The 25,543-nt window shown below is 42.9% G+C and overlaps 2 protein-coding genes across 10 annotated transcripts in view; one reads left to right on the top strand and one right to left on the bottom strand.

Moving 5' to 3' along the window:
• The window catches only part of DMGDH (dimethylglycine dehydrogenase), a 124,675-nt gene that overhangs the window by 27,422 nt on the left and 71,710 nt on the right, over window positions 1-25,543 (top strand). For 3 of the 7 annotated variants that reach the window (XM_063724444.1, XM_063724446.1, XM_024246893.3), the window contains exon 1: window positions 24,486-24,663. Coding sequence is in view for 5 of the 7 variants with exons in the window: in XM_024246893.3 (XP_024102661.3) it covers window positions 24,563-24,663 (101 nt within the window). In the remaining 2 variants the exon portion in view is untranslated. Of the gene's footprint in view, window positions 1-13,834; window positions 13,899-24,292; window positions 24,664-25,543 lie in introns of those variants that run through there. The other 4 variants (XM_063724443.1, XM_002815686.6, XM_063724445.1 and 1 more) reach the window with 4 other exon arrangements.
• On the bottom strand, window positions 833-24,535 carry BHMT2 (betaine--homocysteine S-methyltransferase 2). 3 transcript variants are annotated; one of them, XM_063723946.1, is made up of 8 exons: window positions 24,369-24,535; window positions 16,560-16,692; window positions 14,630-14,721; window positions 13,208-13,399; window positions 11,144-11,291; window positions 10,707-10,889; window positions 10,221-10,449; window positions 833-2,807 (listed from the first exon to the last, which is right to left on the bottom strand). In XM_063723946.1, exons 1-8 carry the CDS (start codon window positions 24,399-24,401, stop codon window positions 2,660-2,662), a joined length of 1,158 nt encoding a protein of 385 aa, XP_063580016.1. In that variant the 5' UTR covers window positions 24,402-24,535; the 3' UTR covers window positions 833-2,659.

Here is a 25,543-nt window from a genome sequence, read left to right as displayed (position 1 = left end):
CATAAAGTATCAAATCATGGCCGTGATCATTGCAAAGCAGCAATTGTTTTTCCGGCTGACCCTCGCCCCTAGTTTCAACAAGTCTCTTCGATCCCTTTCAGTTGGTTTCCATGCCAGCTATTTGCTGTCTGCATTGCTGAGTCTATGCACAGCAGGGTTTATCAGAGGGCCATCTGCTCTTCTTGATAACTCCAGTACAGCAAACATCTGCTGTAGAACTGGAAAGAGCTAGTTCAAGCCAGTTTTTCTTAATTGCACTGTGTTTTTTTTTGGCAGACAATTACCTTCTCCTTAATTTCCCCCCACCAAATCAAAACCTGTGGAAATCTTGCCTTTTAAAAACGCCTCCTTTTTATATTCTAAAATATTTAGCGTAAATTATAAATAGTAATCAACATTTAGTATGCATTTTAAAAAATTGTATTATTTCCAGAAGTTAAGAACATTTTCCTGCACTGCCAAAATTAACCTGATTCCTTAGTCAAATTTGCCCAATTGTTTCCAAAAGACCTCTTATAGCCAGTTTGTCTCAACCAGGACCATGCGTTGCATTGGTTTGTCATATAAAGATAAGCAACTCCAACACAATGACCTGTGGAAAAGACCAGGCCAGCTGGCCTGTAGAATATAGGATTCACTTGATTGTGGCGTTTACCTTGTTCCTATATCCCTTGATTTCACTGACTTGGAAGTGAAATCTAAAGGCTTGATTAGATTCCCCCAGGCGCTTCTGGCTGGTGTACATCATTGGTAATGTAGCGTTTCCCATTCTGTATCACAACAGGAAACTCATGTTATCTGATTTTTCCCCTTGGAATCAGAAATCTTGACATACATTTTAAAACTAATTTATTTTGTAGAAAAAGTAATACCAAACCATATTAACAAATGTAGACACTAAAGAAGGGCATCAGAGAAAAGGAAGTCTTCCTCCTACACCACACTTTCTATCACCAGTCTTTCTCCCCTAGGAGGGAGATATTCCTTCCTGAAATATTCTATGTACACACAATAGGAGCATACTTTCATTTAACAATATATGGAGGAGATCCTTCCATCTTAGCACATATTGATATAATGTACTCTTTGTAATGATGCCGTGCTTTAACATCCTGTAGATGTTCCATAATTCATTTACTGATATGTCATTGATGGATATTTAGGTGGTTTCCAGACATACATATTTGCATATATATGAACATAATTGCAGATTATATTCCTAGAAGTAAAATTGCTCATCCAAGGGCATGTGAATTCTAAATTTTGTAAATATGGACACATTGCTTTCCAAATAGTTTGTACCAGATTACGCTTCTACAAAAAGCATATGTATGAGAAGGTCTTTTCCCCTGCACCCTCACTGACATATTATCCACATTTTGATCTTAGTTGATGATAGGTGAAAAAAGGTATCTCGTCACTTTGCTGTGCATTTACCTAATTTTGAATGTGTTTATCTTTTTCTATATTTAATGGATTAAGGTAATTATTTCCTAATTTATAGATTAAGGAAAGTATCCCTTAGTTTATCAAATGTATGCAAATATGTGTGGCAGGATATTAGTACTCACATTGTGTTATTCTGTTCCCCCCCACCCTTTTTTCCCAGCACTGGAAAGATATAAGGCAAATATTTCCCCACCGCTAATAAGGATGCCAGTGAGAAAAGAGGACTTCACTTTCCTATTGCTTTTGGAGTGATGTCCTATTATAATAACAGATGAAGAAGACAAGAAAGTTTTTCTGAAAACCTTACATAGTTGTGGGGATTGAGAGAGGTGGGGAGGAGGCAGTACAAAGTGCACGTGGAGGGGCACAGGAGCTGACCATCAATCCCCAGAAGTTGCCCAATAAGGGAGAGGACCTGCTTCTTGGGAAGGAAAGAGTCAAGTGGGGCTGGCAGGTACCACGTTACGGGATAACATATGAATGCTCAGAAGCTGTCCGAGCTCTGTGTCAGTGCCTGCAGATCCAACAACCTGGCCCTCACATCATCTCCACTAGGTGCACCGTGCTTCCTGGGGCACCTGATCCACAATCTCATATCCTACACCTGAAACAGTGACCATCAACACGGCTGATGGTGTTGATGCTAGTGCTGACCCCAAGGCTTTGCTTGGTCCCAGCTGGGTACACTGTCCTCTCATAATACCTGTAAGCCCAAGAAAATAGAGTGGAGTGGGGTTCTGAATGCCAATCACATAGGTGAGCCCCCCTCACAACATCTGCTTGGGTTTGGGGAGGTTTGAACAAAAGCAGCTCAAGACCCCTTTACTGGAAGAGTGGCTGCTGACCTCTGTTACACAGTTTTCCTATTTGCCTTTGCCTTTGTTTAGAGTATTTTTGTGTGAGTGTTCATACATTTAAAGTTTTTATATGGTAAAATTTATCTTTTTTTTTCTGTCTTAATTTTTATTTTTATTTATTTATTTATTTATTTTTTGAGACAAGGTCTTGCTCTGTCACCCAGGCTGGAGTGCAGTGGTGTGATCACAGCTCACTGCAGCTTCGACCTCCTGGGCTCGAGCCTCAGCCTCTTGACTAGCTGAGACTATAGGCATGCACCACCATGCCCAGGTAATTTTTGTATTTTTTTGTAGAGACAGAGTTTTGCCACGTTATCCAGGCTGGTCTCAAACTCCTATACAGTTTAGCACACCTAAACTGTACAGGAACTAGATAAAAGCCTTCGTTTGTGCTGGTGCAGACCCAAGGAAGGGATTCGGCATGGAGAATCTCTCCCTCCTGATGTACCTTCTTCACTCTTGCTATTCTCATGATGTCCTGCACTGCCCTCTCCACAAAATCTATGAAGCAAGCAGGAGATATTGTGTGAACAGTCCTCCCCTGGAATGTGGTGTTCAAGACTACATACTAAAAATAAGCAGAGGCTTTGGTACCAGAGTGTTCCCAGAAGAGAGTCACCATGAGGATGAGGGGATTGGAAACCAAGTCAACATAATATTATACTATATAATGTGCAATGAATGCCTATTATACGACATGCACTATTTCTAAGAAACTTATCTCATTTAATCCTCCCAGCACCCTAATAAGGATGGTTCTATTTTACCCTCATTTTACAGACGAGGAAATTAAGACATAAAGCTTAAGTAACTGTCTAATGTCACACAAGTAGATTTGACAAAGCACATCTTAGCCTGTGCCTTTTGGTTGAAGGAAATGAGGACAAGTAAGTATAGGAAAGCCATACAGCTATCTTTAAATTTCAAAGAGTTATATGGAAGAAATTATAAATTTGCCCTATAGGTGCTCCAAGTCTACACGTGAGGGTCATTAATAAATAGATTTCTAGTTAACATATGAAATAACTCTCCAGAGAATGAAGTGTTTCTTAAAAAGGAGTAAGTGATCTTGAGAGGTAGTGAGTTACTATTTAAGGGGTTCAAACAGAGACTGGATGGTCCTGGTGAAAATGCTGGCAAGGATATTCAGGTGTTTAATTGGTAGTTTGGATTAGTCACCCTTAAGGACCCCAAAGGCCTTGAGATGATAGTAAATGATTCACTTTCTAATTTCCAGCAGGGTGGGGTTGTGTATTATGGGTAAAGTGGCTACATCAAATAAATTCCAGGTTGTCAACATTACAGAAACAGTCATGGCAGGTTTGATGAGTTAATTCATAATAAGGAAAGTTGATAAAAAATACTTTGAATCCAGCAACAGAAAAATTTGGAAAGATTTTTGACAAAAAGCAGCAGCTGTGTGCATGACAGATGCTGTGTAGTGCAGTAGCTAAGGGCATGGATTTTAGAGCCAGCCCCATGGGTTCAAATCCAAATTTACTAATTTCACATTTACTAATTGTGTGACCTCAGGCAAGTTACCTAGCCTCATTAAACTTCAGTTTCCTTACCTGTAAACTACTGTGTTAAACACTATCTAATTTTGAATCCCTGTTGGGGGGTATATGTAGATGAGATCATCTTTAGAGCAAAGCCTGGGACATAGTGAGTAATAAATATTTGCTAGTATTATTCCAAAGAATGTTCATGACATTTTTGACATTCAAACACTATAAAAGGTAAATCATTTTTAATTTTATTGCCACAAATTGATAAATTGTTGCGAGAAAAAGAGAAACTGGCACACATGAAATAACACAAACATAAGAAAATATTAGACCAAAATAGATTTGAATTCTGTCTCCCAGGCTGGAGTGCAGTGGGGCGATCTCAGCTCACTGCAACCTCCACCTCCCAGGTTCAAGCAATTCTCATGCCTCAGCCTCCAAGTAGCTGGGATTACAGGCATGCACCACCATGCCTGGATAATTTTTGTATTTTATTTAGTAGAGATCGGGTTTTGCCATGTTGGCCAGGCTGGTCTTGAACTCTTGACCTCAAATGATCTGCCCGCCCTGGCCTCCCAAAATGCTGGGATTATAGGTGTGAGCCCCTGCCCCTGGCCTAAACTCTGACTTTTGAAAAGGTTTTCTAAAACTTTATTTTTAAACAATCTACAATAAGTATTTCACTGTGCACCTATTAGTATGTCTAACACAATGCTAAGCAAGGGGAATTATGAGAGGCTTATAAGCTTATCACGTGATCTTGTCTTTAAATAGTTTATAATCTAGCTACCTGTGATTATGAAGACACATTTTAAAAATTCTAGGACCTAATATCTTTTTTTTTTTTTTTTGAGATGGATTCTCACTCTCTCTGTCACCCAGGCTGAAATGCAATGGCCTGATCTCGGCTCACTGCAAGCTCCGCCTCCCGGGTTCAAGCGATTCTCCTGCTTCAGCCTCCCAAGTAGCTGGGATTACAGGCACCTGCCATCATGCCCGGCTAATTTTTGTATTTTGGTAGAGACAGGGTTTCACCATGTTGGTCAGGCTGGTCTTGAACTCCTGACCTCAGGTGATCCACCCGCCTCGGCCTCCCAAAGTGCTGGGATTACAGGTGTGAGTCACTTCGCCTGGCCAGACTTAATATTTTTAAGTAAAAATCATCTTTGAAAGTAATCACTTTGGATAGTTATACATTTATTTCAATAATCCTACCATTGCTCAAAACATTCTTTACATCTTTTGTTTGGGATTGCCTTTGGAGTCATTGTATGAATCATTAAAAAAAGCAGACTCATTGCTTTAGTTTAGTGTTGCTCTATCATCCTCAAGTATCTAGCTTAGTCACTTGAATTATTCACTAGCTTTGGGTCTCACTGACTTCTGATTATTTTAAAGTGTCAAATTCACCCTCAAAGACAAATTTGGCTATTCTTGTTGATCTTCAAAGGAATGCACCACAGCATTACTGGACAGTAAGTTCTTGGAGAACAAGGTGCCTCTCTCGCTTCTCTTTGTATCTCTGGTAGAGTCTGTTGCAGTGCTTAACCACAGCAGGAGCTCAATACGCACACACTTGTGGACTGGAAGGGAAGGGGCTGCAGCACCTCAGCTGCTCAGCAGCTGGAGATAGCAGGGCATGGTGGGGATGAAGGCGAGGAACGGTTCCAGGTCGGGCTTGAGGGCAACTTTTTTCTGTTCTATTATTTCAGGGTTTTCTTTCACTACTCCTTAGACGTCTGGCTTTGACAGCGAAGGACAGAAAGGTCTGCCTGAAGCTGGCAGCAGATTCTCCCAATACTCCCTTCGAGCCCTGTGTTTTAATATATACATAATTAATTAATTAAAAGTCTTACCTATAAGTCCAATATGTCATATATGTATATGTGTATGTATATGTATATAACCACACACACACACACACACACACACAGTCAAAACTTGGTGGATAATCAGGCTAAAGCAGAACTTTTGTTTTCACATACAGACAGAAAACTATGTCCATATCCATTAATGCCAGGGGCCTTTCTTACATTTCAATAACAATCATTAGGTTTCATACCACCTTTCAGAAAAAGACAATGTATTTCAATTTCATATACTTTTTATTTTGAGACAGGGTCTTGCTCTGTTGCCCAGGCTGGAGTGCAGTGGCACAATCTTGGCTCCTTGCAGCCTAGACCTCCTGGATTCAAGCAATCCTCCTGCCGCAGCCCCCCAGCCGGTAGCTGGGACTACCGGCGTGCACCACCAGACGAGGCTAATTTTTGTATTTTTAGTAGAGACAGAGTCTCCCCATGTTGCCCAGGCTAGTCTCAAACTCCTGAGCTCCAGTGATCCGTCTGCCTTGGCCTCCCAAAGTACTGGGATTACAGGCGTAAGCCAACACGCCCAGCCTTAAATTTCATATATTTTTATGAATTATATTTATTCTGGAATTTCTAACAGAGTCCTTCTAACTCTATCAATATTTTAATGTAATGAGAAGAATATGAGAACAGTTTTTAATGTAATGAGTCAAAGTATAATTCTCCAAAAAGTAAATAATACGAATTACTTTACCAATATTTCTTTCTTGTTGTTAGACAAAGGAAGAAGAGTGCAAAGATCCCCGGTCACAGCCCTTTCTGATAAATATATTTTTATCGTTTTTTCCACCTTACTTAAAAACAATGAATAAATCAATATTTTTGGATGATGAGATGTCAGAAATCTAGTGTTTATTGTGTAATCATAAATTTCTGTGAATATCAGTAGGTTTGGGAGTCAGGGTACAAAGGGTGTCTTCTTGCTTTGGTCTACAGAATAATGTTTTAATTCTAATAGCTAATGAATTTTAAGGATTCCTAGCAGATGATAATTAAATAAATTACTCACTTATTTAAACTATTTTAATCATCGCCAAAGTATGTTTTCCTCACCTTTTAATTATATTTATATTTAGTACTTTTTAAAAAGTATGACACATATACAAACCATCTTCTCTGGTAAATATCCATATCTCCTAGAAGAAAGTTTTGGCTAAGTGATTCTTGTCTACTTTTACAACCTAAGTAAATTTGCATTAGGCAAGTTTTTCCAGTTCAAAAATGAAGACTTTCAAATCCCACTGAAATGGATAAATAAGCACAAAATGGGTGAAGTACATGAGAGTACTGAACAGAGAGAAGACAGCAGAGATTGTGACTAGTTCTAGAAGATGAAGGGGGATAGAATTATATCAACAGATATACATACATATGTATATATACACACATACATACATACACAAAAGATTGTCTATCTATATGGAGAGATAGAGGAGAGAGAGAGAGTATGAGTGTGTGTGTGTGAAATACAATGATCCATAACAGAACAGTAATTTTCTTGGGGCCCCAAGAAAAATGCCTTCAATAATAAAGTGATTTACTGTAACAAACAATATAATTTAGAAATTATAAGACCTCAGGGAAAGTGAAGCCCTGTTATTTTTCTTTCAACAATGAAAAAGGAAGTTAATCAGAAATCCCTAGAAAACCAAAGGCTATACAAAGAAAGTCAGACCAAGTATGAAGCAAATTGAAATATGGCATAGATTTAGACAATATATCCACAGGAATGTAAGAGAAGAAAATTCATTTGACCTTGATGCTTGGAACATTCTCCAACAAGTAGCTCAAGTTTTGTAAATATGATTATTTCTCTTTATCCATGGTCCCATGCATACTACTTTGTTCTGCAGTGAACGTTTTTCTAAATGCAACAATTTTCTGTTATTCCTGCAACAGAGTATTAGATTGGAAGTTTGACTGGAAACAGCAAGGCATAATGGATTTTAGGTATCAAGGGGAGTTGCAAGACAGACACTGCGCAGAAGTTAAAAGGAGGTGGCCACGAACCAGCCAGATGACTCATTTGACTCTCCCCTGGAAAATCTGGACCACGAGAGAACAACGGGCCAGCTACTTTGCTTGTGGGCAAAAGGGGTGCTGTTAAATTGGGGTCAGACCACACTCTCAGGGCTTGTCTGTAGAAAGGGTGAAAGCTGTTTTGAGTCTAATGAGAGCGAGAGAGCCAGCCTGAACTATCTAAAATCTGGCCCAAGAGAATTACCAGGGAGGACAATGGGACCCCCAAATCAGAGTATATCTGGAGTGACCTGGTTGAAAAAGCCACTGTCTGAGGCAGAAGTCACAGTCAGAAAAATGTCTGTGGCATGAGAAGTACAGACAAAAGTTTCCAGTGGGAGCCTCTGAAGACCCATGAGCATGCTCACAAAGATCTGCCAGGCTCAGAGGATGCCGGCTTCCTATCAGGGTGCCAGGCAAGCAACAACAGTCTTACTCCTTTGTCCATCCTCTCTCTTCTTACTTTGAATCTGAGGAGGCCAGAAACCACGGTAGCAAGATGGGAAGGGAAGGTTGGGAGCGTAAGACAGAGAAAGAGAAGCAGCACGCTGGCCTCTCCTGGTTTCCTGTCTGTGGAAGGCTGTTGCTGGACAAAGGGAGAAGCTTCAAGTTTCAAATATGCTCTGAGTTTTGATTTGACATGAACCTGAACACTTTTATTTATTTTTTATTTTTGGGTTTTTTTTGTTTGTTCATTTTGAAATGGAGTTTCACTCTATCGCCCAGGCTGGAGTTAAGTGGCACAATCTCGGCTCACTGCAACCTCCACCCCACTGGATTCAAGCGATTCTCCTGCCTCAGCCTCCTGAGTAGTTGGGATTATAGGCTCCCGCCACCACGCCAGGCTAACTTTTGTATTTTTAGTAGAGATGAGGTTTTGCCATGTTGGCCAGGCTGGTCTTGAACTGCTGACCTCAGTTGATCCACCTGCCTCGGCCTCCCAAAGTGCTGAGATTACAGGCATGAGACACTGTGCCCAGTCCTAAACACTTTTAATTACTGAACTGAGACTATGTGTGAAATAAAGTGATTATGGAACTTTCCATTGCCTAAGAGCACCCAGAGAAGTTCTAGAGCTTGTCAGTATTTTCAAATAGGAAGAAACGAAGGAATTCATTGAGTAGGTTTAAAGGGATAGAGGGAGATAAAAATAAAAGTGAATTCTAATTATGTCTCATGAGTCCTGCTTGTTTAATATAACAATTATAGTAATATTGTAAATGTTATTCACTGATTTTATATTTTTAGGATCAACCTACAGAGAAAGCTTGAAAGACAATTATAACTATAGAATAGAACAAAATGGTTATAAACCTTGATGATAGTAAAGTATGGTAAAACTTGAAGACACCAAGGGGTAGATGAGAGAGGGAAGGTGGAAAGAAGAAGAGGGGAATCTATTCTTATTTTACAGAGAGTGGAGTCAAGAGATTCCTCCCTTATATTGATGAACTAAGAAACAGGTGGTTAAATATATAATTTTAACTTAAAAAGATATCCAACAGAAGAGATAAAAGTGTAATGAATCAAAACTGGAAAAAGGAGAACAGGGAAAAGGGGAAGACTATGTGATTTAAATCCCTCAGCTTTCATAAAGGATTATCAATAGTAACCACTTAAAACTGATGACAAAAGAAATAGAAGTACAAGATTTCAAAACACAAATGACAAACAGGTTTCCTCTGTGCCATGGTCTGATTGTCTGTGTCCCCATAATGCATACGTTGAAATCTAGTCACCAATGTGATGATATTAGGAGGTGGAGTCACTGGGAGGTGATTGGGTGATGAGGGTGGAGCCCTGATGAATGGGACTAGTGCCCTTAGAAAAGAGGCCCCACTCTAACTTTGGGAGGCCGAGGCAGGTGGATTACGAGGTCAGGAGTTTGAGACCAGCCTGGGTAATATAGTGAAACCCCGTCTCTACTAAAAATACAAAAATTAGCCGGATGTGGTGGTGGTCGCCTGGAATCCCAGCTACTCGGAAGGCTGAGGCAGGAGAATTACTTGAACCTGGGGGGCGGAGGTTGCAGTAAACCGAGATTGTGCCATTGTACTGCAGCCTGGCCAACAGAGCCAGACTCCATCTCAGAAACAAACAAACAAACAAAAAAGATAATAGGCCTCAGGGAGCTGTGGTGCCCCATCTACCATGTGAGGACACAGCAAGAAGGTATCATCTATAAGGAATGCCTGCTTCCTTATAGATGGCCTTTATCATCTCTAAGGCCTTCACCAGAAATTGAATCTGCTGACACCTTGATCTTGGACTTTGCAGCCTCCAGAACTGAGAAAGAAATTTCTGTTGTGTATAAGTCACCCAGTTTATGGTATTGTTCTAACAGCCCGAATGGACTAAAGACAATTTTGGGAATGGAGCTGGTATCAGGAAGGGGATAATTTTTACTTTTCACTTTATACATTTCTATACTTTTTGTCATGTGCATGCATGACATTTACAACAATAAATAAAATGAGATTAAAGGAAAATAATAAGAATGTTAATTTAAAAATGCTTACCTTGCTCTAACCCAGGGTTTGGTGTGCATGTCCAAAGCACTTCCCCAGCTGCCATGTTTTTCTGAAGCTGGTGGCAAAAAGCCCCTTTCTGGGGCCAGCTCCTCTGCAATTGCCCTGATGTGGTAGGGCTCAAATCCACAGCACCCGCCAATGTACCTGACCCCCTGGTTGTAGGCCTCTCTGGCATATTTTTGAATATCCCATCTGGTGGCAGCTCTGGACTCCAGTCCTGAATCACAATAGTTAAAAGCATTTCTGTTACTGTTCTCATTTTCAAATGATGGATGCGCTAATGAGCAGTTTTTTCCAATTAAAAAAACTGTAAACTTTAGATGATGCATTCTTCTGATAGCTCATTTTTGGTTAACTCTGAATGTTTTGTCATATGCAGTCTCTTATTGTAAAACTGGGCCACAATTTATTATAGCCATTTTGATTTTGTCACAACAAGAAATACAAGGACCTCTACTATGCACCTGAGCTTACCAAAGGGATATTCTGGGAGATCCACAAACCCCTCTTTGCCACAGTCAGGCGTGTGGAACCCCAGGGGCTGCACCATGAGGTGCGCTTTCAGCCCTGCCCGCTGAAGACCCTCCTTCATGAGCTCTATCGTCTTCAAGCTGGTCTCAGGCCCAAAGCGGCAGTTCACGCCAACGATGGAAGCCCCTGTGCAAAGAAATAACACTTACATTTTATTATTTATTTATTTATTTATTTATTTGTTTATTCTTTTTTTTTTTTAATAGTTGGAAGGTACCTTAGCGGTTAACCATCCACCTCCACCTCCCACAATTTACAGATAAGAAAACTGATTGGAGTTAATTCTTCTATTTCCAAACTGCTCTCACAATATCAAGCACACTTTGTTAAATTTCATAAGCAACAACCGAGCTGTGTATCACTGTATGGGTCCAAATTACCTGCCTTCACCAGCCTCACAGCACATTCTCCGGGGGTTATATCATGCATGTCTCCCTCTGGGCTGATGCACATGGTAACTGCCACGGGTCTATCTGATTCTTTTAAGACTTCCACAGCCCACACAGCTTCTTCAACATGCTCAAAATACTAAGAGAAATGTCACTTTTTCTATTGGTCCAAACATAAAGCAGATTTTGAATGGTAAAGGTAAATATAGCAAAACAGTTATAAAAATTACCAAACAGAATATAAACATATACGTAATAAAACTTGCTAAGGAATGTGTGTCTATCAGACTGACTAAAGAATACCTTTCTGAGTAAACATTTTCATTCCTATAACAATAACATATAGTTTTTCATTCAGGGATCATTGATTCAGTGAGATGATGCCTATTAGTAAAAAAGAAGAAAACACACACAGAGGTTTTCAGAGTAATTGAGTATTTAAAATCATAATTTTGAAGGAGGAAAAGTTTTGCTAATAAATTTTAGATTCATCTCTTATAAAACTGGGGTAATCTCTGAAACAATGAGTAGCTTATCATGTGTTATACTTCAAAGAGCTTTTATATTCACTTCTAGTTAGATATTCATAAGTGCTCCATAAAGTAGGAAGGGAAGTACCATTTCCCCGGATGAGAAGATTGAGGCACAGCATAGGAGAAATAGCTACTCCCTGTCTTTGCCAGTGGTGGACAGGACATCCTGTCTAGTAAACCCATGTCATTTTCTGGGGTGCTTCCCAGGAAGCCCCTTCAGTGCCGCAGCTGAAAAGCTGACCTTAAGGCAACTAAAGAAAAGCCAGAAATCTTCCTGTTTCTTCCCTCTTGAGTTAGAAACAAATTCTGCAGAAGCAGTGTGAGGAATTACGAGAGAATCAAAAGACGGGTTCTTAAACAAACAGAGTGGTGTCATCATCCATCTGGAAAGCACAGAGGGTGGAGTTTGTGCTTGTCCCTGCAGATGACTGTTCCCAGTGGGGTTGGCCAGGCGTGGGCAGGTGGATGAGGCAAAGTTTTCAGTAGAGTTCAGTGGGGTCACTAGGGGGAATAATGGTGGGGGCTATTCTCTCTGTCTCTCGACAGAGTCTCACTCTGTCGCCCAGGCTAGAGCACAGTGGTGCCCTATCTTGGCTCACTGCAACCTCCGCCTCCCAGGTTCAAGCCATTCTCCTGCCTCAGCCTCCCGAGTAGTTGGGACTACAGGCTCCCACCACCATGCCCAGCTAATTTTTGTATTTTTAGTAGCGATGGGCTTTCACCTTGTTCACCAGGCTAGTCTTGAATTCCTGACCTCATGCCATCCACCTGCCTTGGCCTCCCAAAGTGCTGGGATTGCAGGTGTGAGCTACCGCGCCCGGCCAGGGGATATTCTCTTGTTTGGAGTAAAGTTGTGGGTTGAAGGCATGACCCCAGGCAGTAGCAGTTATGTTGGGAAATGGGGAATGAGAACTTTTGTTTTGGAAGTGGAGGAAAGAGAATGTTCTGGGCCTTCATGTCCAATCAATGACCAATTCTTACTGATTCTTTCTTCAAAATGTAATTCACATGTCATAGCTTGAGCGAAAGCAGAGAGGCAAGAAGAGCAAGACATGGATGGAGAAGGCTATGGAAACTACTGGGTGCTGAGCATTATTGGTGGGGCCTGGACGAGTCTGGAGAGCCACCACATTCCAGGCCTTGCTCTCTCAGTCCCCAGCCCACACATGCAGTGCCCTCCTGCGTGGATTCTCCCTCTGGAGAGGGTGCTCCCGGAGGCACTGTGCCCTATGCTTCCTTCTAGGTTGTGGAGTCCCCCAAGTCAGCTTCTGTAGCCACCCAGACCTTAGAAGATAAAAGGCTACGGTCAGGCCTCTCTTGGGTCTGTCCTCTGGCTCCAAGAGAACCTAGCATACCAATGAGGGAATGTTGGCCTTGACTACCATGCATTTAAATAAACCTTTGACCATCCACATGGAAGAAATGAGGGCAGAATGTCATCCAATACCCTCATGAAATGTGAAGACTCTGCAGTTATGCTTGCAAAATAGGTTCAATCCTTTTCCTCTAATACTAGCCTCACCTCTGCAATCAAGAAGTCCACATTTTTCCAGGCAAAAACTTCTAGCTGTTGTCGAAAAAGTTTTTTAATTCTAGCTTCATCCTTGTGGTATTTGTATATTGATGTCTGGCAGATCCCCCCTGCTACCAAAGCATCACCTTTGCCAGCCACTTCCCTGGCGAGGTCACAGGCAGCAGCATTTACATCTTCCCACTGAGGTTAGAGAGCAAGAGTTCAGATGGTGAGCCTAGCAGTTTGAAGGTAAAATATAAAAGATAACTAAAGGGACAATAAACAAGTAAGATGAGTATAAGCCACTCTCTTCAATGCAAGCAGAGAAGACCAGCAGAGTTGGGTACAATCTCCTCTGTTACCATGACCTTATATTTCCATTATTGTACTTACCACACTGGATTTTAATAACTATTTGTTTGCCTCCCATACTTGACCTTGAGCCTCCAGATAGGGTCTATGCTTTTGTATCAACTTTGAGTCTAACATAGAGAATGGACTATAACAGATACTCAGTACATGTTGGTTGGTTGAATGAATTAATGGGCATTAACATTTACAGGTATTAACATTTTACATTTGCAGAATATTTCACAATACTTTCACATCCTTGGTCTTACTTACTCTTCTCAACAGGTCTATGAATTTAAGCGCTACTGTTGTCTCCATTTTACAGAGAGAAAACCAATGCTCAATGCAGGTAGGTGTCTTACACAAAGCCACACAGCCAATAGGTGGCAATGCTGGATATCAAACCCATTTTTTCTCATTTCTACGCCAGTGTTGTGTTTTTTAGGGCCTCCCTGTCTCCAGAAGAGAAAAGTGTGAAATGAGAAGGTGAAAAGAGCATCTGTGAAGTGCTTTCTCTCTAAAAAACAGCACAAGAAGACAGCCATGCCCTTCCAATGGTTTATTTTACCCCTAGTCCTGACCCCTCCTCTACCTAAATGGGGAGAGAAAGCTAATTCATTTAGTATATATTAACTTCTTTTTTTTTCTGAGATGGGGTCTCGCTCTGTCACCCAGGCTGGAGTGCAGTGGTGTGATCTCGGCTCAATGCTATCTCCCAGGTTCAAGCCATTCTCATGCCTCAACCTCCCGCATAGCTGGGATTACTGGCACCTGCCACTACACCCAGCTAATTTTTGCATTTTCAGTAGAGACAGGGTTTCACCATGTTGTCCAGGCTGATCTGGAACCCCTGGGCTCAAGTGGTCTGTCCACCTCGGCTTCTCAGAGTGCTGGGATTACAGGTGTAAGCCACTGTGCCCGGCCTATTTAGTATATATCTTTATGTGAAATTAATACATAGATATTTATATGGACTTTGTAATAAAGTATAGTAACACATAATCAGTTCCATAGCTTCCCATGAAGAGGTTATTTTTTAATAGATGACCCCCTCCCCCACACCCAGCCATTGCCATTTACCTTGCTTTCCATATTGTCCTCACTGGCAGAAAAGGTAAAAGTCTGCATGACATTTGATCCTGCTCTCAAGAATTCCATGTGAAGTTGACGAACTACGAAGTAGTTGGGTTTTAAACATTGAAATAAATGAATAAAGAAATATTACAGAAGCTATCATTTTCAAAAGCAGCAGTAGCTCACTGACTCCCATCTCTTTCAATCATACCTCAGTTCAAACCTAGTAGTGATAAAAAGTTATAGATTAAGGTCAGTAGAATTCATAGGCAGGATGTACTGTTTAGAGCAGCCTTGTATTGTTCTGGTGATGCCTTATATTGTTCTGGTGATGCCTTATATTGTTCTGGTGATGCCTTATATTGTTCTGGTGATGGGCCTCAATGACTTGGTGCAGTCACATGCGGAGATTAAGGCCTGACTGGCCAATTATCCCTTGGTCTCTTGGTCTAGAGAGGTGTATTCTATACCTGTGTTGTGAAGGACATAGCTGGTCTACTATAGTCAGCATTGGCAGCCCTCAAAGTAAAGTGAGGAGCTTCTCATAGAAAGCAGAATGCATGTGGGTGGCACCCATATCAGAGTCAGCAGCAAGCAGTTTGGGAACATCAGAAAGCAGTCTGGAAGCTTTTCCTGGCTATCCGAAAGTCATTCCTTCCTCTCCTTCACCACTTTCGCCCCTCCTCCCTTATCCTTAATCTTGTTATTCCAGCACTTTCTTCCCAGTTTAGCAAAAAGGTCTTTTAACATTAAGAACAAGTTCTTCTTGGGCCAGATGAAAACATCCTGTTAAGCACCAAAGGGACAAAACTTGGTCCTGCTCTACCACAGAACTCTGGGTGTCCGATGCACCAATCATAATGGCCATCGTACTGATGATATGGGCACTTCACACGGGTTAACTTGTGAGTCCTCACACCTAGCCCATGTTGTGCCCCCATGAAACAGATGAAGATATGGATCCTTGGAGAGGTCAAGTGACTTGTCCAAGGTCACACAGCTGGTCAGTGGAAGAACCAAGACAGGACCCTAAGTTTATCTGATACGCTGTGCGAATATACATAAAATCAGAGTGAATCAAAAGTTCCAGTCTCAGCTAGTGTTCTCTTACACCCATTTCATTCTTTGGCTTTATTTTCTCACTTTAATTTAGGAGAACAAACATACAAAAAAAGAGTTAGAAGAGAATTAAAGTTCTAATTTCAGGTAACTATCTAATCCCATCATAGTTCTTTACCTCTAGCTCTTTTTTTTTTTTTTTTTCCAGCCAGGAGGATGATATAAAACTGTGTTGATTTCCTTGCCCTCCCAACCCTGGAACCTGGCTGTCTGTGCTCTGTTACACTGTGACTACCATTAATCACCCTCACTATAAACACTGTTACACTTAACCATGCACATTGTCAACAGGGTGAATCAGAAGCAGGAACAATTTTGCTGTTTTAAGGAAACTCTGTATATCTACAAGGTAAATATTCATGGAACAAATATTAAGATGTCTATTTTAGCACTGCCTGTACATTAAGATGCAGATGTGTGTGTGTATGAGAGTGTGTGTGGGTGTGTGTGTGAGAGAGTGTGTTGTGTGGGTGTGTATGTGTGTTTGTGGTGTGTGTGGGTGTGTATGTGGGGTGTGTGTGGACGTGGGGTTGGGGTGTGAGTGCATGGGTGTGTGTGTGTGGGAGTGTGTGTGAGCATGTGGATGTGTGGATATGTGATGTGTGTAGGTGTGTGTATGAGAGAGAGAGAAAGGAAGAGAGAGGTCATTTTCTTCCATATACTTCTGCCTGCATACTGCCATTATCTCCACAGCTTGGCAATTTTAGCAAGCAAAACACCCCTTTGAAACAGTTGTTATTTTTTTCTTGATCTTCTCTCAATCAGATTTAAATAAAATACCACTCAGGTAGACACTCTTGGGGATGTGGACACCAACCTGCATCTGGGTGTTCTATCACTGCCTCTGGAGTCCAGAGCCCAGCTTTCACATAGCCTCTCTTCTCCAGAGTAATGAGAAAGCTGCCATCTCCAATCACAACCTCCCCACTCTCCAGGCGCTCCAAAATCCCCTGAAGAAGAGAAAAAAAGCACCTAAACTCTGCTCTACTTTCTTTTTTTTTTCCTAAAAGCATTTTCTAATTTTAGGTGAAGTGGTATTATGTTCTTAGAGCTGTAGTTTTGTTAAAATCATGTGCTGTAATAATATTTCAGAAAGATCGAGCATACCATATTTCTTGGCTGATCCAGGTACCTATTTTGTACAATGAAAGGGCTGAGACTATTTATTCTTCAATAACATTTAATCTGAGTCAAATTATAGCGCTGATTCCATGATAGTTATTTTGGCTTTTCAACACGTTTGTGACAACACAGCTAGTTGTCCACCTAGTGTGCATTCTCTCCCCTTTTTTTGTGTGGGGGGACAATGCCCTCAACTTTCAAAATATTCCCAGGCTCCTTTGCCTCTGGGAGCAGCCCTGTGACACAGTGCTGGCCAGTGAGACACATATGGAAGCTGGTGGAGGATTTCTGGAAAAGTTTTGCTTTCCTGACATAGACGCCCACTCCCTTCCCTCTTGTTTATTTTCCTCCTTCCTGACTGGAATGCCAACATGATGCCTGGGAATACAGCAGTCATCCGACAGCCATACGAGGCAGATTTCTTAAGTCATCCTTGGGTGGCTGCAGCAGCCATGGGCTGCTACCCCTGGACCTCTTGTTAGGTGAGAAAAATAACTTTTCTTCGTGTCAGCCACTGAACAGAACTGTAGTGGACACAACGCTGTGTAGTCATGCAGTGTGTTCACACGTGTCTTATCCTTTGGCACTCCCAACAACTCTGCCAGTGAGGCAGGACAGACAGTTTTTATACTCAGGTGTAGATGAGGAAACTGAGGCTCAGAATGGTTGACTTGCCCAAGATCACAGAGCTGAGTAAGTAAAAAATCAGACTAGCTTCTAAATTCCTACCCTCTTTTCCTTCTATTTTACCACCTTTCTATTTAGCCCACTCATAACCTTATTTAAAAGGTTCCATTCAGAGCAGTTAGCCATGGGGTGCGGTTTCCTTTTGATACAGGAAGGCCTCAGGCCTGTGCCCACAGACCCTGGTGAAGATAGGCACTCCTGTTTTTGTGCCCAAATGTTGCATTTTCCAAGACCACCCTGGCCCACCACACCTCCATCCTATGCCTATAAAAACCTCAAGACCCTAGCAAACACAAACACAAGCAGCTGGACATTGAGAGGAACACACTGGCAGAAGAACACACAGACTCCGGCAGGCCATCGCTGGCAGAATGACACAGACGACGTGGAATTCAGCCAGGGGTAATCAGAGCAGAGTCCGGCTGCTGAGCGGCCTGACTCCAGGGAAGACCGCCTTCCCACTCCATCCCCCTTCTGGCTCCCCATCCATCTGCTGAGAGCTACTTCCACCATTCGATAAAACCTTGCACTCATTCTCCAAGCCCATGTGTGATCCAGTTTTTCCAGTACACTGGCAAGAACCCCGGAATACAGAAAGCCCTCTGTCCTTTCGATAAGGCAGAGCGTCTAATTGAGCTGATTAACACAAGCTGCCAGTGGACAGCTAAGCTGAAAGAGCACACTGTAATACACTCCCACTGGGGCTTCAGGAGCTGTAAACATTCACCCCTAGACGCTGCCATGGGGTACCTGCATGCTCCCCGTAGGGGTTTAAGCTGTGGAGTGCTGAAGAAGTGAGCCATGCCCCCATCACACACCCTGCAAGGGGCATAAGGGAACTTTTCCCATTTCAGTTGGTCTAAAGCACATCTCCCCAGGTGCCTGCAGGGTCATCCCCTCACTGCTTTCTGGTCTTTGGTCAAGTGTCACCTTTTCAGAGATGTCTTCCCTGAGCACTGCAAACCACCCATTCCTCCCAAACCCCCACAGCAATCCTGATCCCTCTTTTGTAGGCTGCATTAGTGGAAGATGCAACCTTTTATTGATAATAGGCCAGTTCATTTCAGGCCTGCCCATAGCTGGACACAAAGCAATGAATGGATCAGGGAGAAAAGCCTCAGATGCCTCTTCTAACTAGTCTTATCTGTTCTATGAAATCAACATAAACCCCCTCAGTTCCTGAATCCAAGGGAGACATCAAGCAGGGTACAGAGGCAGCTTACTGGCCTACGTGTTGGGTGTAGGGTAAAACTAAGCTGTGTAAAAAAGAGGCCCCCACAACAGTGGCTTTAAATAAAAGTAGTTTCTTTTTCCTCTGTAAGAGGAAAGCCACTGTTTGTGGGGGACTCTTTTTTACAGAGTGTGCACCAAAGCGCACAGTCCTTTCACCTTATTGCTTTGCCATTCCCTACGGCAGGGGTCAGCACGTGACAGCCCACAGACCAAATCTGGCACATCGCCTGTTTTTGTAAAAACAGTCTTAGGTAAAACCCTGCCCATTGATTTACATACTGTCTAATGGCTACTTTTCCACTACAGTAGCAGAGTTGAGTAGTTACCACTGAGACTGGATGGCCCCCAAGGCTAAAAATAATTACTATCTGACCCTTTACAGAAAGTGTTTGCCAACCCAGCCCTAGGGTACTGTCCTCCTCAGCATGGGGGAAACTGGATCAGAGTCACGTTCATACTCTGTCTCAAACGATTAGGAAACAAAGTGTGGCAAAGCTCATCCTAAAGTTTTTAGCTCAGACCTAGATGTGACTCATCTCATTGACATTTACATTTCCTGCGTGAGAGTTGAGCCACATGGCTCTACCTTGCTGCAAGGGAAGCCAGGAAGTATCACCAGTGAATGCCCATGTGTCCAGCTCCAACGCTAATCCTTCGGAAGGAGGGGGAACAGATTTTGGAGAGAAACTGCTTCTGTTCTAATGTCTGGCATCTGCTATTTCTCCTTTGCTTACTCCCCACACAAAGTGACCCACACAAGGTGTCAGGAGCAAGCTTCCTTGGATACCAAGGAACAAAGAGATCCCAAACACATTTTGGCCATATTGCTTGATATATTATTTTCTTCAATCTTTTCCCAGGAGGCTGGAAGGCCATAAAGGCAATAAAGAATAAGAGGGAAGATAATTTGATCTTGGTTACAGGAGTCTTTGTCCTTACCTGGGTCAATCCTGGATCTAATAAAAGCAACCAGAAATTAAAGCAGACGTGAGGATCTTCCCATAGAGCCTCCCACGACAGTCCTGTTAACAGTATGGAACCAAACATGGGAGGTCAAATATGGCTTGAATGATCTCTCAATCTCCATCGAATGGCATGACTACAGAGGGGGCTTATTCTAGCTTTATCCCCATGTTCATTTAGCTGCAGAAGTACAAACTCCTCTGGCTAAGCAGAAAGGAGTTTAATATTGAGAAATGGGTACATAAAAAATTTACACTGGGCTTCCAGGAATGAACCCTAGAAAAACATGACTGAATTGGCTGGCTGGGGCTGCACCCTCTGCCACAGCTAAGAGAAGCTACTATTGAACTGCTGGCTTCAGGACACAGCTGTCACATAGGGAGAAGGAGACTGCTCCAGTGACCTCAGCTGCCCCTCACGTGACCCTGGAATGCTGCGCTATGGCCACATTTGCTATGCTTCCACCTTCCCAGACTCATGCTGGTGCATCTCACTGGGGATGCTAGTTCTTATCCAGATCCTAGCTGCAAAGGAGTCTGGCAGTGTGGTTGGTTTTCTTTCCTCTGCAGTGCAAGAAGGTCCATCAGAAGGGGTTTAACTAGAGGTAAATACCAGGTCACTATACCTATAGCATCTTCTTTTTACTGTGCACTTGGAGGGCAGGCAAATGGAGCCCAGCTGTGTGAACTATGTTAAACATAAACACTGTTTTGGCAGAGAGAGCTCTCAACTCTGGTTATTTTTCCATATTTTATATCTAAAGCTGAATTTTAGCTGAATGCAGAAGAAATGTTAATATTTACTATGATTCTCATCTCTTTCTCCTCCCTGCATCAAATGCAATTCACTCTTTTCAATTTGTACTTTTGAAATATAAAAAAGGCCTTAAATTTTAGACATTTATTGAGACCTTCCACATGTCAGGTATAGTTGTGGGCAAGTGGGATAAACATCAGAATAAGACAAGGTCTCTGCCCTCCACAAACTCAAAGTCTGGCTACTTTGGGGAAGGCCAATAGATCGACAAATAATCACAGCAGAATGTGACAAATAAATGCTACACAGGAATACAGAAGAGAAAGTCAGAGGTACAGTTACTGTGTACAAACTCTTTTCCTGAAAATCCCATACACTTCATTAGGTTCACCATGTTAAGAATCAAATTTAGGCCAGGCGTGGTGGCTCATGCCTGTAATCCCAGCACTTTGGGAGGCTGAGGCAGGCGGATCACTTGAGGTCAGGAGTTTGAGACTAGCTTGGCCAACATGGTGAAACCCCGTCTCTACTAAAAATACAAAAATTAACTGGGCATGATGGCAGGTGCCTGTAATCCCAGCTACTTGCGAGGCTGAGGCAGGAGAATAGCTTGAACCTGGGAGTTGGAAGTTACGGTGAGTTGAGATTGCACCACTGCATTCCAGCCTAGGCAACAGAGCGAGACTCTGTCTCAAAAAAAAAAAAACAACAAAAAAAAGAATCAAATTTAATCAAACAATTGTCGAGGGAAAACATTGGCACAGAATTCAGATGTTGTAGGTTAGCCTCTCACCTGCCATATCCAACCTATCATAGGGTTATGCCAAGTGTATTACACATTTCTCAAATGCCCCACCATCCTCACTGCATTTGATTATTGAAATGGTCTCCATTTCTCTCCAGCCCTACTCTGAACTGTCTTCCATTGCTACCAAAGCACAGGCTCACTGACCCAGTCTCACCTGTGATTACACCCCTTTTGTGTCCTGCTTAACTTCACAGATCCTTCATTCATGCATTCCCCTGTACAGCAGTATCTGGTTACTTACCTGTCACCTCAGTTTGACTGTAAGAGGCTTGGGGGCAGGTGACATATCTTATTGGTCTATATCCCTACCACCTCATATAACAACTAAAATGAGTAGACACTTAAGAAACTATGCCAAGAATTAGCAAACAAACAGGACTGTTTTGAAAATGTCAGATGTGTTGCATATGCTAGAATTTTTGTCCTGAAGAAGAAAAAATGTTACTCTTTAGCAGACAATTAGGTAGGTTTTAAGAAAATTGTAGTATAGATTTTGACTGTATCTTCATGAAACCAAGTAAAGGGAGGACATTTTCGTTTGTTATCTGGATGTTTGTCCACCATTTTAAATTTGCCATTTTTCTTTTCTTTTCTTTCTTTCTTTTTTTTTGAGACAGAGTTTCACTCTTGTTACCCAGGCTGGAGTGCAGTAGCGCGATCTCAGCTCACTGCAACCTCCACCTCCAGGGTTCAAGCAATTCTCCTGCCTCAGCCTCGCAAGTAGCTGGGATTATAGGCGCATGCCACCATGCCCAACTAATTTTGTATTTTTTAGTAGAGACAGGGTTTCACCATGTTGTCCAGTCTGGTCTCGAACTCCTGACCTTAGGTGATCCGCCTGCCTTGACCTCCCAAAGTGCTGGGATTACAGGTGTGAGCCACTGTGCCCGGCCAATTTGCCATTTTTCTACACAGCCATTAGCAAAATAACTAAGTTATCAAGATCTGAGATCAGAGCATCTTTTAGCCCTTCCTTCACTGCTATTCTAACTACCTCAATTAATTACTATACCAGTATGATTCCTTCTTTAGATTTTTTTTTTTTCACTTTTAAGTTCAGAGGTACATGTGCAGGATGTGCAGGTTTGTTACACAGGTAAACGTGCATCATTGGAGGTTTGCTATACGGGTTATTTCCTCACCCAGGTATTAAGCCTAGTATCCATTAGTTATTTTTCCTGATTCTCTCCCTCCTTCCACCCTCCCCCCTTCCATAGGCCCCAGTGTCTGTTGTTCCTCACCATTATATTAGTATGATCTAAAGTCAGCTGTAGAATTATAAAGACAGGAACATGTAAAATAAGGAAACCTGTAAATTAATTTTGCAGTACATTTATATTTTCATTCCCTCCTCCCCATCAGTTTGGCAGTGAACCTGCCTTGCATCTGACAGCGAGCTCTAGGGTGCATTTATGCCTCCTTTTTGCAGATATCACTACCTAAGACCTCTGGGTTTAAGATCTGGCTTCAAGACATCTCTATTCATACTCAGTGGGGATCAACTTCACTGTACAGTAGGAGGTGACCAGAAAAACCCAGTCTGTCTAAAATATCTTCCCCTTTTCCTAGATTTGCCAGCAGAACTGCTCTTTTGGATTAACGACCTAATTAGAGGTCTTGTCTGTGGCAATTAAATGAATTCTTAAAATGTACCTGCTAGCTGAGGAGAGAGGTGAGATTAGTTCCTTACCATTAACACCCTAACTCCCAGGTACACATTCACATGGATTAGTGTGTGATAATCTTGGTGTTGTAACAGTAGAGGCCCCAAAGAAATTGAATAAAAACAGGGCATTTTAAAAACGTCTAAAAAAATGAACTGTAAAGATGAACATAGCATTAGAGAAAGTTGAGAGAAAAAAGCACAATGTTCTTTGATTATTTTTTATTAACTGTATTTCTTTCAATGCTCACATTTTACTTTTATAACCTGAAAAAATATCCTAAAACATGCTTTTTAAACCAATATTCCACATCTTGTGTAACTATTACCATTATTGTGTCCTTCCTTACAGTGTGTATATAAATGTTTGTACATGGTTGGGATCAGTTTGTGATATATTTCCTTTTGCGACTTAACATTGGCAAGGCACTTAGCTGGTTCTCATACTAAGTTATTTAACTGTCTAGTAACTTAAGTAGATGAACCTTAATTTATTTAGAATCCCGTATTGCAGAGTATCTTGGTCGTTTCTAACTTTTTAGTACAAATAGCTCGGTGGTGCACATTTCCACGCATAAACTGCCCCTCCTCCCCTCCTCCCATTCTGAATGACAGGGCTGGAGCGGGTGGGGATCTCTTTGAAGGGTCCTGGGGGTGTCCTTCGTCCAAGCTCATGCCTTTCCTAATTTTGCTTAGTCACTCCGTCCTCCCACCCCCACACATAGCCGACGTAGAAATGGCTGGGCATAAAGCCAACATCTGGTGACCAGACCAGGAAAGGGGCCAGAAGCTGGGGACCACCGGATGAGAGGAGGTTGAGGGGTGCTAGCGAATCCCACCTACCCTCCACCCTGCACCGCAGCTCTGGGGGCGTCCTTGCCCAGGACTGGTTTCAGGCCAGCCGGCGACTCGCAAGTCCAGGCTGGTTGGCCAGGCTGCTGACTTTTCCAAAACGCAAGGGGACAGTCCGAAGAGTTCCGGAGCGGATTAGCCCAAAGAGCTGCGGGCGCGGGTCGGTTGAGGGAAAAAAATGTGTGCGCGACCTGAGTCCGAAAGCTAGACTTCTGATCCTCGCTCCCCGCGGGGCTGGACCTGTGACCCTGAGCTAGTCGCCTGACTCGTCGAGCCTCAGTTTCCTCACCTGTGAAATGGGGATAATTGTGAAGATGAGGAGATAACTTGAGCACAGCACTCTGTGCAGCGCCAGGCACCGAGTAAGGGCTCCATAAACGCTAACCAACCCGTGACAGGGGAAAATCGAGGCTCAGGGCCATCCGGTTCAGGTGTTTTGCCGAGGCCCCAGGGCTTCGCTAGGGATGGCCGCGGGGTGTGAACGGAGTCGCTCGCAGCCCAGCGGCCAGGAGCTCCGCGAGGATCCAGGGGAGGAAACTCACCCTCTTGGCCCCCGGGTGTCCGGCAGGTGCCATGGTGCCGCGGCTCTGTGGGCGCCGGGTTCCCGGGCGCGCGGCCGTCTAGGAGCCCGCCCCCAGCCCGGGGGAGGATCCGACCGCCGCCCCGCCGGCCCCGCGGCCTCAGGCTGCCAGCTGGCCTCGGAGCAGGCGCCTGCGCCCTCGGCCTCGGCCTAGTCATGCTCCGTCCGGGCGCGCAGCTGCTGCGGGGCCTCCTGCTGCGGAGCTGCCCGCTGCAGGGCTCCCCCGGGCGCCCGCGCTCTGTCTGCGGCCGGGAAGGGTGAGTGGGGCCCCGTCCGGCGCAGAGGCGACGGGGCGGCTGCGGGGGTGGGAGCTAGAGGCTGAGGCAGGCTCTGGGGTTAGGAGCGCTCTGGCCTCCAAGAAATAGGCCTTGATATATCTTCTCGAATTATCTATTAATTATAAAGTGAAACAGTATCCAAAGGTTCCCGGTGTAAAGTCTCTCCTGCCCCAATCCCCTTGGCCAGTCAACAATTGTTAATAGTGTCTTCTGAATCTAACCAGAGACAGTCTATGCGTAGGCAAACACTGGTCAGTATAGGTTTTCTTTTGGCTTTTTGACATCTTGCTTTTTACAATTATCAGTATATCTTGGAGATTGTTCCATATCAGCACACACTGACTTGCCTTGTTCCTTTTAATGGCTGCATAGTTTTCCATCCTGTCAATATTCTACACTATCGTTAGTCTATTCGTTAACATTTAAATGGTTTTTGGTTGTTTATTACTGCGAATGATGTGCATGTGAAAATTCTTATGCATCTATCTTTGAGTACATATGGGAGTCGGTAGCACCAGTTTTTAAAGGTGAACTTGTTAGGGAAAGGGTTACGTGCATCTGAAAGATTGAAAGACAGCAACACATTCTCCAAGTGGGTGGCAAGAGTTTGCATGCGGCACACCAGTGTGTGTCTGTTTCCCACATCTTCCCTGGTTCCCAGAATAGCCCATTTTGTTATCTTTGCTAAATCTGATAGGTAAAAATGGCATGTCCTTGTTTTGATTGTTCTGTATTTAAATATGAGCAATGCTAAACATCTTTCGACTTCTTATGTTTGTAGATTATTCCTGGCTGCCAGGAAAGGCTTGTTTACCAGCATCACTCAACGTTATTATGAGTTGATTCGAATTTTATTTTA

This window comes from Pongo abelii, chromosome 4 (assembly GCF_028885655.2).
Source record: "Pongo abelii isolate AG06213 chromosome 4, NHGRI_mPonAbe1-v2.0_pri, whole genome shotgun sequence".
Taxonomy (NCBI): Eukaryota; Metazoa; Chordata; class Mammalia; order Primates; family Hominidae; genus Pongo; species Pongo abelii.
The sequence above is the reverse complement of the archived record's forward strand: the minus strand, read 5'-3'. Positions and strand labels throughout refer to the sequence as shown.

Excerpts from the sequence above, each read along its gene's own strand:
- BHMT2 (XM_063723946.1), bottom strand. The coding sequence starts at position 24,401 with ATGGCACCTGCCGGACACCCGGGGGCCAAGAGG. Across the intron at positions 14,722-16,559 it reads GATAGAACACCCAGATGCAG|TTCGTCAACTTCACATGGAA; the intron begins GTTGGTGTCCAC and ends ACTACTTCGTAG. Across the intron at positions 10,450-10,706 it reads TCTCCCAGAATATCCCTTTG|GACTGGAGTCCAGAGCTGCC; the intron begins GTAAGCTCAGGT and ends ATTGTGATTCAG.